This window comes from Lonchura striata, chromosome 2 (assembly GCF_050655825.1).
Source record: "Lonchura striata isolate lonStrDom1 chromosome 2, ASM5065582v1, whole genome shotgun sequence".
Classification (NCBI taxonomy): domain Eukaryota; kingdom Metazoa; phylum Chordata; class Aves; order Passeriformes; family Estrildidae; genus Lonchura; species Lonchura striata.
The window spans coordinates 101,134,898-101,147,752 of record NC_140704.1 but is presented as its reverse complement, the minus strand read 5'-3'; the positions used below and the strand labels follow the sequence as shown (position 1 = coordinate 101,147,752).

General features: G+C 36.2%; 1 protein-coding gene across 10 annotated transcripts in view; it reads right to left on the bottom strand.

Annotated features, from left to right (window-relative positions):
- The window catches only part of RTTN (rotatin), a 78,871-nt gene extending 66,801 nt beyond the window's left edge, over positions 1 to 12,070 (bottom strand). For 7 of the 10 annotated variants that reach the window (XR_014952841.1, XM_031503992.3, XM_085571874.1 and 4 more), the window contains exons 1-9: positions 11,912 to 12,070; positions 11,103 to 11,290; positions 9,694 to 9,889; positions 7,908 to 7,997; positions 6,681 to 6,759; positions 5,492 to 5,606; positions 4,820 to 4,970; positions 3,751 to 3,916; positions 1,125 to 1,306 (exon numbers count right to left, since the gene is read on the bottom strand). Coding sequence is in view for 9 of the 10 variants with exons in the window: in XM_031503992.3 (XP_031359852.3) it covers positions 1,125 to 1,306; positions 3,751 to 3,916; positions 4,820 to 4,970; positions 5,492 to 5,606; positions 6,681 to 6,759; positions 7,908 to 7,997; positions 9,694 to 9,889; positions 11,103 to 11,290; positions 11,912 to 11,942 (1,198 nt within the window). In the remaining variant the exon portion in view is untranslated. Of the gene's footprint in view, positions 1 to 1,124; positions 1,307 to 2,353; positions 2,476 to 3,750; positions 3,917 to 4,819; positions 4,971 to 5,491; positions 5,607 to 6,680; positions 6,760 to 7,907; positions 7,998 to 9,693; positions 9,890 to 11,102; positions 11,291 to 11,911 lie in introns of those variants that run through there. The other 3 variants (XM_085571877.1, XM_085571878.1, XM_085571879.1) reach the window with 3 other exon arrangements.
- Between the last annotated feature and the right edge of the window lie 785 nt (positions 12,071 to 12,855).

Here is a 12,855-nt window from a genome sequence, read left to right as displayed (position 1 = left end):
ACAGGAACAGGATAAAAAAATTAGTTTATTTACAATCTGTGTCTCATTACAGCACAGTGGAAGAAAGAAGAAATATCACCAAAGAGAGTTTAACAAGTGTAAAAAACCTAAGGGGAAGATAAAGACAGGTCCACCTTTCCAGAAAGTAAAACTATTTTAGTTCTGTGATAAGATTGAAAGAAAGAGCCTTGAAATGTAGAAAAATTGTCTTTTAACTCTGCAGATTTGCAGTGACAGGCGCCAGAAATGGAAAAGATAGAAAATACATTTTCTGCAGTTTTACATTATAAATAAAAGATACTAGAAGCCATGAATACACTTGTGACTAATTAATATTTAAATACCACTATTATGAAAGGAAAAAACAAAACTTTAATTCATTTTAGTTGGTTTATAACAAAACAAAAAGAACTGAATCATTTTCATACACATTTCATAGAAATTTTATAAGTTGAAGCCTCTAACTTTTACTATCCTAGTCATAGATAGATACACATTTCCATATTGGAAACCCTGACCACATTTATCAATACCTGTTTTGAATTAAATTACATTTTACAGCTAAATACCATTTTAGACAACCTCGGAGCAAAAATATTGTCCTGCAAAAGGGCTTTGCAGTTTAGAACCTCTATAAATTAAAATTTGCAATTAGACTATCATTACTTATGTTTCTTAAACCATTTGTTACTGTATTTTTAAGAAAAAAACAAGCCTTTCACCAGAATTTTTGTTTATTATTTCTTGAACAGGAGGGAAAACTCTATAAACTCTATGCTCAAACTGATCCTTTGGAGAACGCCTTTGGTTAAGGGAGGTTATCTTTCCATCATCCTGAATGACATTGTATCCTGACACACCATCTTTCCACCATACACTGACTTCTTGCCACTGTCAGTAAAAAACACTTAAACTTCTGCAGCAACTCTGGAAATCAATCAAAAGTTTCAAGCTTTGTGACCTGAACAAAGTCCCTAGAAAAGATCTTTTGCACCTAGCTATAGTACATCAGTAGCCATCTGTGCCTTAATTATTTGAGGTAGTCACCTCATTGACCAACTTCTTAAGAGTATCTTGTATGGGAAAGATATGCAAGTTAAATACTTAACTCAAAAATTTCTTACCTGTTCTTAGAAGAGGTATTGCATTTTCCAGGATGGAAACACAGAACTGAGGAAGGCTAAGCTGCTTCATCTGTAATTCCAAAGTGTCCTCATTTTCAATATCTGGTAGGTCAATATGTCCTACATCAAATGGGGAATGCAGAGAGATTCTGGAGTTTGCATTTGCTTGAGTACTGTTTCCACTTAAAACAAAAAGTAAACAAAAATTTAAAAAAAAAGAAACATAATTAACTCTTGCAAAGAGAAAACATGTTATATACAGATGTTAAAAACAGCATTAAGTATTTTCATTACTCCTGCCTCTTTCCTCCCATCCCAAACTTTCTCTGCTATCTACCAGTGTTGCAAAAAGAGGGAGATTTTATTTCATTGTTTTTCTTGGATGTCAGAACAGGTAGCATCACAAGTGAATGCCTAATGTTTTGGCAATCATCTTCAAAATCACTTAGCACTGTGCACTGGAAGAAATACACATGCAACAAACACAATATTGCATGAGAAATATCTGTTTATTTGAAATTCTTTTTTTTTTTTGATGAACAAAATCTATCAGTTTCTTGAAGCAATACAACTTACTAAATCAAATTCCAGACTGAATTATACTTACTATATTAAGACCATTCTATATAGCTAGCCACAAGAATCCTTAGAAGGAAAATTAAGAAGTATGAGTTTTGTTTACTCCTTAGGACCACCTTATCTACTGTAAAACAGGAAATATTTCCTCGTCCAACAAAGCCTTAAATGTAATCAAGTATATACTACAAAGTATACGGAATGCTATTAAATTATAGAGATTTTAAAATTATGAAATATTCTATCTATATGAATATATCATTAAATATAGTATATATGGATCATATATTATGAACAATATATAGTTCATAACTGTATTAATTTTCAACAATAATCTAATTCCACTATCAACATTATAATTAATAAAAATCAGGACATATTTTTCAAGTTTTCTTATCCCAAACAATGTTTAGCAATTTTTATTTCCTTTAAAAACCTGTATGACTTACAACTGGGTTTTGGTTGGTTCCCTTTTTTATTATTAAAAAAGCTGAAGAAACTGAATGGTGGCATGACTGTTACATTCTATTGTCTAACTAAATGTAAAAGATGTCTATAAGAAGTTAAATGCCAACTGACTGAGAAGTCAACAAAAAACTACAAGCAAAATAGAAGACTTCACCAATGTGTAGTTTGGGTTTGGCTGCACTTACCAGAGGAAAAGTAAGGAGAGGTATCAATCACAAAAACAGTTCAGAAGAGGAAAGGTTAAGTTTCCAGGCAGAATTTGAAACAGACAAACAGATAGATTGAAGAGTCTCAAGATTAAAGAAGAAGGAAAATATGAGTTACATATAGAATAACAACTAAATGACGATAAACAAATTTACATTACAATTATGTAGAAAAAGACAAGATTCACTAAAAGTAGCTCTTCCTTATCAAAATCAGAAATGTCAGAGCAACACTACTGTCATTCACCTCTATCATATATTCTATTCAACATCATATTGTTCTTTATGTTAACTCTGGGCTAAATTATATTTTTGGAAGAAATTACATTCGTGGGCAGTGAGCAGGTCTACTGCAGCACACAGGATGCAAGAATATAAAGGTGTGCAGTCATAAACAGCTCATAAAATAACCCCATGTGAATCTAGAAGTCACCACTGACTGAACTGGTACTTATTCTTATGCAGCTTTTATTTCTAGACTGACTGCCAGGCCATCACTCTCTTGCACAATATACACCAGCTGCTATTAAACTGTTAACTGTTCAGCTTTGGGAAACGCCCAGCATAAAGTCTGGAATTCATCGACAGTGCCATATTAGTTACATGATAAAAATTAATATATTAGACTTCAATAAAAATAACTTTTTAATATGACTGTCAAGATGTATTTATAACTGAGCTATTCTCATCATAGTATATTTGAATACCTAAGAGGTACTCAGACACTAAGCCCATACATCACAGAGACTGAAATGAACTACCAACAAGCACACAGATTTACAAAGACTTTTAAAATCCCACATACTAGAAGACATTGGTATTTGAACAGCAGCTTGAAGTCTTTAAGTTGGGCCAAGACGAGCAACAAAACCACACACAAAGACTTCTACATCTTGAGGGTATACAGATAATTTATAATTTCATATAAGAGTCAAATATTTACTTATTATAGAACTGAAATTTGTTGTCACATTTAACAACAAATTTTAAAGACTTCAACAGAAATCTTTATACAGCATAGCATTTTTGACAATACTGTTACCTACAGGACGGCCATTCCACTTAAAAGAACTTATGAGGTCATCTGCTGAAAAAAAGAAAAATCCCTGACTTTCCAGCAATAGACTGAAAAAATGCTTTTCTGTCTTACAAATACATGCATAAGCAATAACAGCTGATAGGAAGAGACTTTGTTTAAAATGGTGGTTGGGTACAAAATGTTTTTATGTATTCTGAACACCACTTCAAGAAAGGTTTAATTCTTCACAAGTTACCAAAACCATTGCATCAATCCACACACTGACAAGAAGCTGATAATATAATCCTATATTAAAATATTTTTAACTGAAGTGTAAGTTGTTTCCTGTTTCATTCACCTGGAAGATACTGCATCCCAATCTTGACCATCTCCTCTAGGACGCTGAACTGTCCGGCCAATAACAGAGGGCCGAGGACTACTGCTTCCAGGTGATGGATTCTGAGAATGAGGAGCACCTCTTGCTTCTTGACAGTAAGATATAGATGAATTCTGGGAAGCTGTGCCTTTATGTAACACAAAGAACATATTTTCCCTTAGAAGTATCCCTTTGTCTGAAAGATTCTACCTAGTAAACTTAGTAAAAGTAACTAAGGTAGGATATAGAAAAAAATGCCACATAAATACCAATGACCTAGAACAACTGATCACTGGCAAGTAGAAGATTTTGAAACCAAATTCCAAGGCAAACACCACTGAAGAGTCCAGCTGAATCATAAATCTTGAATTTCAATAATAGAAACATAGTGTAGCTATTGGACTTGTTGATGTTATAACTGAATTAGCAGCCAGTCAGTACCATTTATTAAGACGCCAAATATAGGGGCAATCTTATGAAGAAAACCAGACTGCCAATTTATAGAAACAAAGCTTTGACTCAATTCAGATGACAAAATGGAAACAAGAAGACCATTAAAAGTAATCTACACCATTAAAGCTACAACTTTTAAGTATTAATAACATTGTGAAGCAGCCCTCATGACTGCAAAATTCAAAACAATGATTAAACTACTTTTAGCCATCAGCATAAAAAAGAAAGTTCACATAGCTCATTAAATTAGTAACTACATTGTTAAATACTAATAGCTTGAAAGCTTTTCTGAAACTTTGCCCACTTTTATTTTACAGATTTAATTTAGTTTTTTTTTAAAAATCCCTCCCCTGCTGACATACAAATAATTGGATACTGGGAGAAGTTGATAAATGGGGAATCACAGGAAAGTAAAACTGAATAAGTACTTTAAAACAATCCAAGTACTGAAAGTTTTTTAATTAATATTAATAGCACTGAACACTAAAACAATTTCACAAGATTACATTTGCTATAAGGTTCTGATTTTTTTCTGTTGTTTTAGACAATCTTATCTGTAGTAAAAACAACAATATCTCAAATACTTAAAAATACTTACCTTGCTCTGAGGAAGAAAAACTTGGATCTCTATGGAAGTTAAGCCTACTTCTCAAAAAGATGCAAAGCTGTTGCAAGCAAGACACAGCCTGCAAAGCCAACTGGTGCCTCCCATCTCCTCCAAAAGCCAAGTTTAGAAGAGACAAAAGGCTCTGCAAAGACAAAACCACCAACATCAAGACCTGAACATTAATCATCAACATGAACAACCATGCCAACAAATCTTACACTAAATATAGTTAAAAAATGTTTCCAAGTGTTTTTCAAAATCACAGCAAAGAATAAATAGGCTCAAGTACTGTTTCATCGCTGAATACAAGACCACCAGGCATAAGGAATAAGCCAAGTTTCACATTATATTTCCAATAAAGTCACCACTTCATTATGGGAGCCCATTAGAGGGTGTGCAGACAACAGTCACACAAATTTATCTTATTCAGAAGGAACAAAGTATTATTTCAGAAAACAATTCATTAGTGATTAGCAATATACATTGTTACAAGCAAAAAACTTTAAAACTGTAATATATAGACAATGTCCCCTTTCCTATGCACCTGGAGTTAGCATGAAGGTACTTCTGTTTAACTATTTTGTTTAAAAACAAATTGAATCATTTGCATAAATTCCTTCTTGGCAAAGCTTATACCAATAAAAACTTTAAGTGAATTCTTGCCTGTACAATCTTTGGCCTTTGAAGGAAGATCTCTGCAGGAAAATCTTGCATAATCACATCCTGAAGAAGCTCACATGTACTCCATATTAAACTTTGGTTGTTACTTCTCAAAGAGCTAAAAGTTCATATTTAAATATGTATTGAAATGGAAAGAAAACTAATCAGTAATTATTAGCCTGAGCAAGTCTTTACAAGAAAGTTATAATCACAACACTGAAGAATCTAAAGAAAAAAAATCTCTGTAATTCCATTGCCATATAATTTTTTTCAGTTTAATTATTCCTTAGCTATATTAATCCTATATACAATAACAAACTCAATTCCCACAAGTAAAATTTGGTTACAAAAAGAGAAGTAACTTTATTGATTCTGAATTTGAAATTAAAATAAGAACTAATGGAAATTCCCGGTGAAGCTAGTGGTATATAGCAAGTAATATAACTCATATCATTAAGAAAGTTTCTTTCACTACTAAGGTTCATGTATAACTTAAAAGAATTTGCATTACATAAGTGGGAAATTCCATAAAAATAATTCAGAAACCACTGTTTCTGAAACCATGGTAAAAAAAATCAAATATGTCCAGTTACAAATCTGTGTTCCTCTTCTATATTCTGTTATAAAGGAAATTAAATATTAAACAGGCTCACACACAAAAAAAAAACTATGCTAGAAATTTATCAGACAACTCATAAGGAATCCCAACTACAGAACTCTCCCTTGGGGCACTTCAAACACTTTTCCTAAGTTAAAGAAAAAAAAAAAGTCACTGCAGAAAGACAGTTGGAATGACTCAATGCCCAGTTAAGGCCCAGTACCTAAACTTATTGGCCTAAAGCTACTGCTGAAAGTAGGGATTTTCCTACCAACTGGTTATGGAGGTAAAGTAAATAGTGATTTTATTTCACCTTTTATTCAGCTTTTATTTATTAACTGAAAGAAATCTTTGATCCACTTAAGAAATTCGTAATTACACACTGAAGTGTCATGAACAAAAGACCCAAAGACACTCTGATTTAAACACAAAAAATGGAGAGTGACAATGCCCAGTTTTAGCCCAGTTCATTTATCAAAGGTAGCTCACTGCGTTATTTACAAGAACAATCACATGATGCAGGACAGAAATTTACAGCCAACCTTCCCAAAAAAGAAAAACTACAAGGAAATTGTAATGTTTCTATTACTGCACCTTTCATTTGATGAAAGAACATGTCTATCTGTTGAAGTCAGAGTTAGCCAAGGAAAGGTGGAAAATTTTAAGCATTTCACTGCAAAAAAAAAAATAGAGCGGATGTCTTGAAATATAATTTATAGAAATTTTATATTGTATACATCCAAGGCAAAGTAAAAAACTTATAAACAATATACTATTTTATACAGAACTTTTTCAAGTAAATATAGGCTTGCACAAACTCAAATGCTTTGAGTTTTCAGAAATACCAAAACATCACTAAGGTCATATGAAATATATTTATTGAAGAAAGCTTTACCAAATAACAAACACAGCATTAGTGGAAGAATACTCAATCTGTCACATCATGCTTTCAATCAAATTATAATTTCTATCTGCTACAGAGGATTATTTTATCCATTAGCATAATCTCTAAAAATGGAAAATTGACCTCACAGTTTTACTTTTCAAGCAGTAGAAATTATTGTTCTTACAAAATTATGACACATAATAACTTTGTCATGAAAATAACTTTAAAGCCATTTCTAACTTAAAAGTTTGTAATAATTATTTTGTAATTCCTAAGATAGTTGATACATTATTAAAAACTCAAATGGTGATTTACCTACAGTAACGGCAAAGTCATATTTTAAAGTCTAGATCTCAGCACCATACTGTACTATAAGTAAGGCACTCTCCTGTGAACTGCTACTGGTATACTAGTACAGGCAAAAACCTGCAAAAATACTATTGACCTGTGGTTGCCAGCAAAACACTTCACATCATTTGACAAGAAAAATCAAAGCATAACACTGGTTTTCATTTAAATATGAAGCAAAGATTCCTCTAGCACTTACACCAGTTTTCTAAAAAGTAGAAATGTACTTCCGACTAAGTTTTGTTGAAATAAAAGGTTCTTAATCCTTTAAGCCACTTCTGATAACAAAACACAGATCATCTGGAAAACAGTGGCAATTTAAATGATTTTTTAAATTGCAGTACTTTCTTTTGTACTTTAGATATTCCAAAGAGCTACACTATTTACTAGAAAAGGGAAATATCTATTAAGATGAATGTCACTTTTATTAGCATTATAATTGTAGCTTATGTGGTGTCAAATTTCACAGAATAACAAAAGGGAAAAGAAGAGCCTATTTTGCTATCCACATTTGTAATGGAATTCCATCTAAATTACAACTCTAAGCTCTTTCTGTAATTAACATATTCCTTTATAACTACACATACCAACTGTTCTTTTGGGAGATATTTCTAACTGCGGCAGATGACTTCTACTTTGACAAAAATATCCAGTGAATAATTCCTCTTGAGGCAGAACTAAAAGGAAAAAAAAGGGGTAGGTTTAAAAAAATGCACATGCACAAAAAATGCTCTATTTATTTTCATGCTTTTCCTTAACTATTTGTCTCTTGCCCTTGAGTTTAAATCAGTTTCCTTAATAGGTTAAAATAGTCTCAGAGGATCAGAAAAATGGATGCAAAAAGAGTATGTCAATGCTTATTTTTTTATAATAATATTCTGCAACTGTAAAGAATTCTCTCCATTTTTTACACTAACTAGCATACCATACAAACAATAGCAAAAACAATTACACAAAATGTATTGCCTGATGGAAGACTGGCAGCCAAATAAATTACTTTCCTTTAATCTACCTCTGTAGTAATAAAATTAATTTTATACATTAATTACTTGAAACTTTTTTCTACCAAACTGATATCTTCTTAGGTCACCTAGAAAGTTGCCCTCCTGTATAAATGTATTTTGCCCCATGTCATTCATATGCAAACTGTATAAAAAAACCACAAGAAATGTTATCACTAAAAGCAGTTTCTCCAGACCATAATAATTGAGTTCAAAGAATCAAATTATAATGATATCAAATGATAATGCCAGTTTATTAGTTTACAGTAATTTTTTCCCATGACTGAAGTTGAAACAGACAGAAAAATACAACACTCCTGCTAGGAAGTATTAGGATTATTCCATCCACACATGCATACAATTTACAGTATAAATAACTTCAACTGACTAGTTTCAGAAATACATAATTTAAGAATGCACATGTAGAGGACTATTCTTCTCCATATAGTAGAAACATTAAGTAAAAATGCACCCTTGTGTGGGCATAGAAAGGAAAAAATATTAAAAATTAATCACCAGGCATATAGTTCTAGTGAACTATATCTCAAGTCATTACAGAGGTGGCAGAAACCACCAAAAAATTACTTTTATCTCTGTGACTGAACAGTATGAATGACAGAGGTGTGGTCATTACTGCTACACGGACTGTGTAACAGCACTGTCTTTCCCACAATAAGCATGAGTTAATGCAATATGATACATAATTTTCTCCTCCAAACTCTGTTCCAAAATTTTTAAGGCAGAAGAGAAGAACCAAATGGGTTAGACTACATCTAGGAGGAAATATAAATCATTGTAACAGACAGATAATGAGCTAGGTAACAGATGCAAGCAATAGCACTTCACACATAATGTGACATTTTAAAGAAAGTTTATATATTCTTCTATGACAAATGCTCATCCAATACTAAGTACATAGAGCATACAGCTACTGTAGCTTCAAAAATCATTCTGTTAGGATCAGTTATTGTTTTTTTCTTTTTCTTCCTCATAGGATTTGAATTGCTTTCCAAGCTAGAACCTACTATACAAAGAACAGCAGCAAAGCATACTAGCTAAATTACAGATTTATTTGAAATTGCTACACACTTGCTGCCATAAAGCTGTCCTTGAAAGTTGTGTCATGCTCTTTGTACATTATAGAAAACAGATATTATACACTGAGGAAATGGATATGGAATTCCATTACAGGAATGCCGCCAGGTGATTTAGCTAAGATTACACTCTCTCTGGCAGAATCTGATTAGTACACACTTCCCTGACCTCTCAGGAATAATTCACCTACTATGCCAGAAAACATTAGCTTCGCATAGCCTTTTTGTTTGCTTTATTTTGATATAAAATAAATTACAGTTCAAAACAGGTAATTTACCTGGCTGATCTACTGAAGGCTGAGACTGAGCTTGATAACATACTGAAGGACTAGAAGGGAGTTCAGAAGAAAGAAAGAACAGTCTATCCACAATCCCATCAATTATGGCCTGCAAATTTGGATCCACATCGGAGCGAAGCTGAGAGAAGAATTCAACTGCACCAATTCCAACCATTTTCTGGGCAGCAGGTGGATGCTACATTAAGACAAATAACTGACAAAGTTAGTTTGAATAGTCTTAAGGTCTCTGGAGAGGGGCAAGAAATAGAGAACAGCAGGGAGAAGAAAGAAAATAATTGAAATTCTTAAGTTATATTTTGCCTATATTTGTTTAGACCATTGTGCTGAGGTAGAGTTCATTTTCTTCCCAGTGGCTTGCATAGGGATGTGTTTTGTTCTTGTGCTGAACACAGGATTGATAATAAAGAGTTATTTTTGTTACTGCTAAGCAGGGCTTATAAAGAACCAAAGGCTCTTCTGCTGTCCTGGCAAGAGATCTGAGAGTACAGGGGAGTTTGGGAGGAGACACAGCCAGGACAGGTGACCCCAAGTGCCCAGAGGGATGTTCCACATCACAGAATCACAAAAAGGCCTGGGTTGGAAGCAACCTTAAAAATCAGCTAGTTCCAAAAGCATGCTCAGTCTATAAAGGGTGTGAAATGAAGAAGGGTGGACATTTGGAGTAATGGTATTTATCTTCTCAAGTCACTATTAAGCATGAGGGTACCATGCTCTCCCAGAGATGGCTGAATACCTGCCTGCCCATGAGAAGTGGTGAATCAATCTTTTGTTATGCTTTGCTTGTGCATGCAGCTTCTGCTTTTCCTATGAAACCACCTTTGTCTCAACTCACAAGTTTTCTCCCTTTTACCAATCCCATTCTCTCCTCAGTGCCACTGGGTGGGGTGTGAGCAAGTGGCTATGTGGGGGCTGCTGACTGGGGTTAAACCATGACATCCATCTGTCAGTACCAAGGATGCCTTTTTTAACTCTGCATAGTTGCAGTTTTGTTATTACAACACAAGAATGTAAAAATCTGAGCTGTAACATTTTCTCAATTAGTTGCAACTATGTTCAAATCTTTACTTTCCAGGAACAATGCAAATGCTTAGCTGCAAATCATGCTCCAAGTTGAAAATGAAGTACTAGATGAGAAACTGAAGAAGCTGAGAAACTAAAGCAGAAACCCAGAAAAAATTATTTTTCTCAGCTATCTCTCTGACCCATTTAAGTCGCTGAAATTGTTTTAACTTTGCTCTACACACAGTGACTTTATTATTCCTGTCTTTGTAAACAGTCTAAAAATCTCGTTACATGGAGATACAAAGTAAATTAATATCCAGCTTTATTTAGCTTCAGCATTCTAAAAACACACAGTTTAAAAATAAATTAATGTTAGTATGTCATACCTTGATCAAACTGTTCACAAAATTTAACACTTCCTCTTTTATTGGCACGACTGGGAAATTGAACCACTCCAAAAGGTTACGAAAAAGTGCTTTTTCATGGACCAGATCAGCATAGGAAATCAAATTGTGGTCTAGTTTAAACAGAATAGTCTTCAAAGATCGCTCTCTTATCTCTGTCAGTTCATGACCTGCCCAAAAATAAAGTGATTAAGAAACCCATAAAATTATTTGACAGAACTTTTCTTCTTGTTTGAAGAAACAGAGATGCAGTGAAAAAAAGCCGGCTTATAAACTGCCAGTATTACGCCTACCAGGAAGTCAAATACGATTAGCGCTCACCAGCAACAACCTCATCAAGTGTGTTTGCACGATTATAAAGCGGTGAGACATAAAGTTATACTGATAGAATCCGGTGCCAAATGCGCCTCTACTAATTTAACGCGGTACCGGCATCTCTACCGGAGTATGCTGTGCGTACGGAAAGCTGCCTCGGACCCACCAACCCAACAAAAACTCCCCAAGCCCACTGAGTCGAAAGGCACCGTGCTTGAAGGGGCCGCCTTTGGCATTTCCTTTGGAATGGAAGCACGGAATGGAAGCACGGAATGGAAGCACGGAATGGAAGCAGGTCCCCCTAGGGGAGCGCCGCCGCCCCTCCACGCCCGCCGCGGGGAGCGGGGTGGAAGAGCAGCAGGCAGAGGGGCGGCGGAGGCCGGGCAGGAGCGGCCGGGCTCCGGCGGAGCAGCGCCGGGCCGCACGCCGCCGCTGCCCGCGGCCCCGCAGGCGGCGGGAGGGAGAGGAGCCATTACCGAGCTTCCTGACGAGCGCCGACAGCTCCATCGCGCCGCGCCGCCCGCCCGCATTCAACCGCCGCGCCGAGCCGCCGCCCGCCCGGCTGCAGGCGCCCGCGGAGCACCTCGGGAAATGTAGTCCGCCCGCTTCCGGCCCCGAGCCCGCCGCCCGGCGCCGCGCGCGAAGCACGCCGGGAGTTCTCATCGCGCCACGGCCCGCCGGCGGGAGAACGGAGAACTACAGTTCCCATGAGGCCCCGCGCCTCCCGCCCCGCCGCGAGCGCCCGGCCCGCCGGGCAGAGGGACGTAAAGCTGCCAGTGCCTGCCCCTTCCTGCCAGGGCTGTGCTTGGCTGGGGCTGGCCGCTCCGCTCAGGCAGCTAACCAGTGACAGCCTTGAGCTACGCCAGGGGGTGATTTACTCATCGCGGTACAGAAGGGAGACCACTAGAAAGACAGCGAGGGACTTTTTGCAAGCGCATTGTAGTGACCGAAAAAGGAGAATGACTTCAAACTGAAAGATGATGGCTTTAGATAAAATGTTAGGATGGAATAATTTACTGTGAGGGTGGTGAGATACTGGAACGGGTTGCCCAGAGATGATGTGGATGTCCCATCCCTGGAAGTGTTCAAGGACAGGCTGGATGGGATTTTGAGGAACCCATTATAGTAGGTGCCCTGCCCATGGCAGTGGGGTTGGAATTAGATGATATTTAAGGTCCTTTCTAACCCAAACCATTGTTCTATTTTACAATTTACGTTTATAGTGATAATGGAGTGTTTGGTGATGTCACTGATGTGTCTGCCAGCACTCTGGAAATAGCTCTTGCTGACTCGTGTAAAGCAAAGCAATGAGGGGGTGAAGTAGGAGGTGAAACATTAGAGGGTTTGGGTTTTCTTTTTTATGTAACCTAGACTCTAGGACTACATTTCTTTGTCTATAGAGCCAGGCTGTTTCACAAAG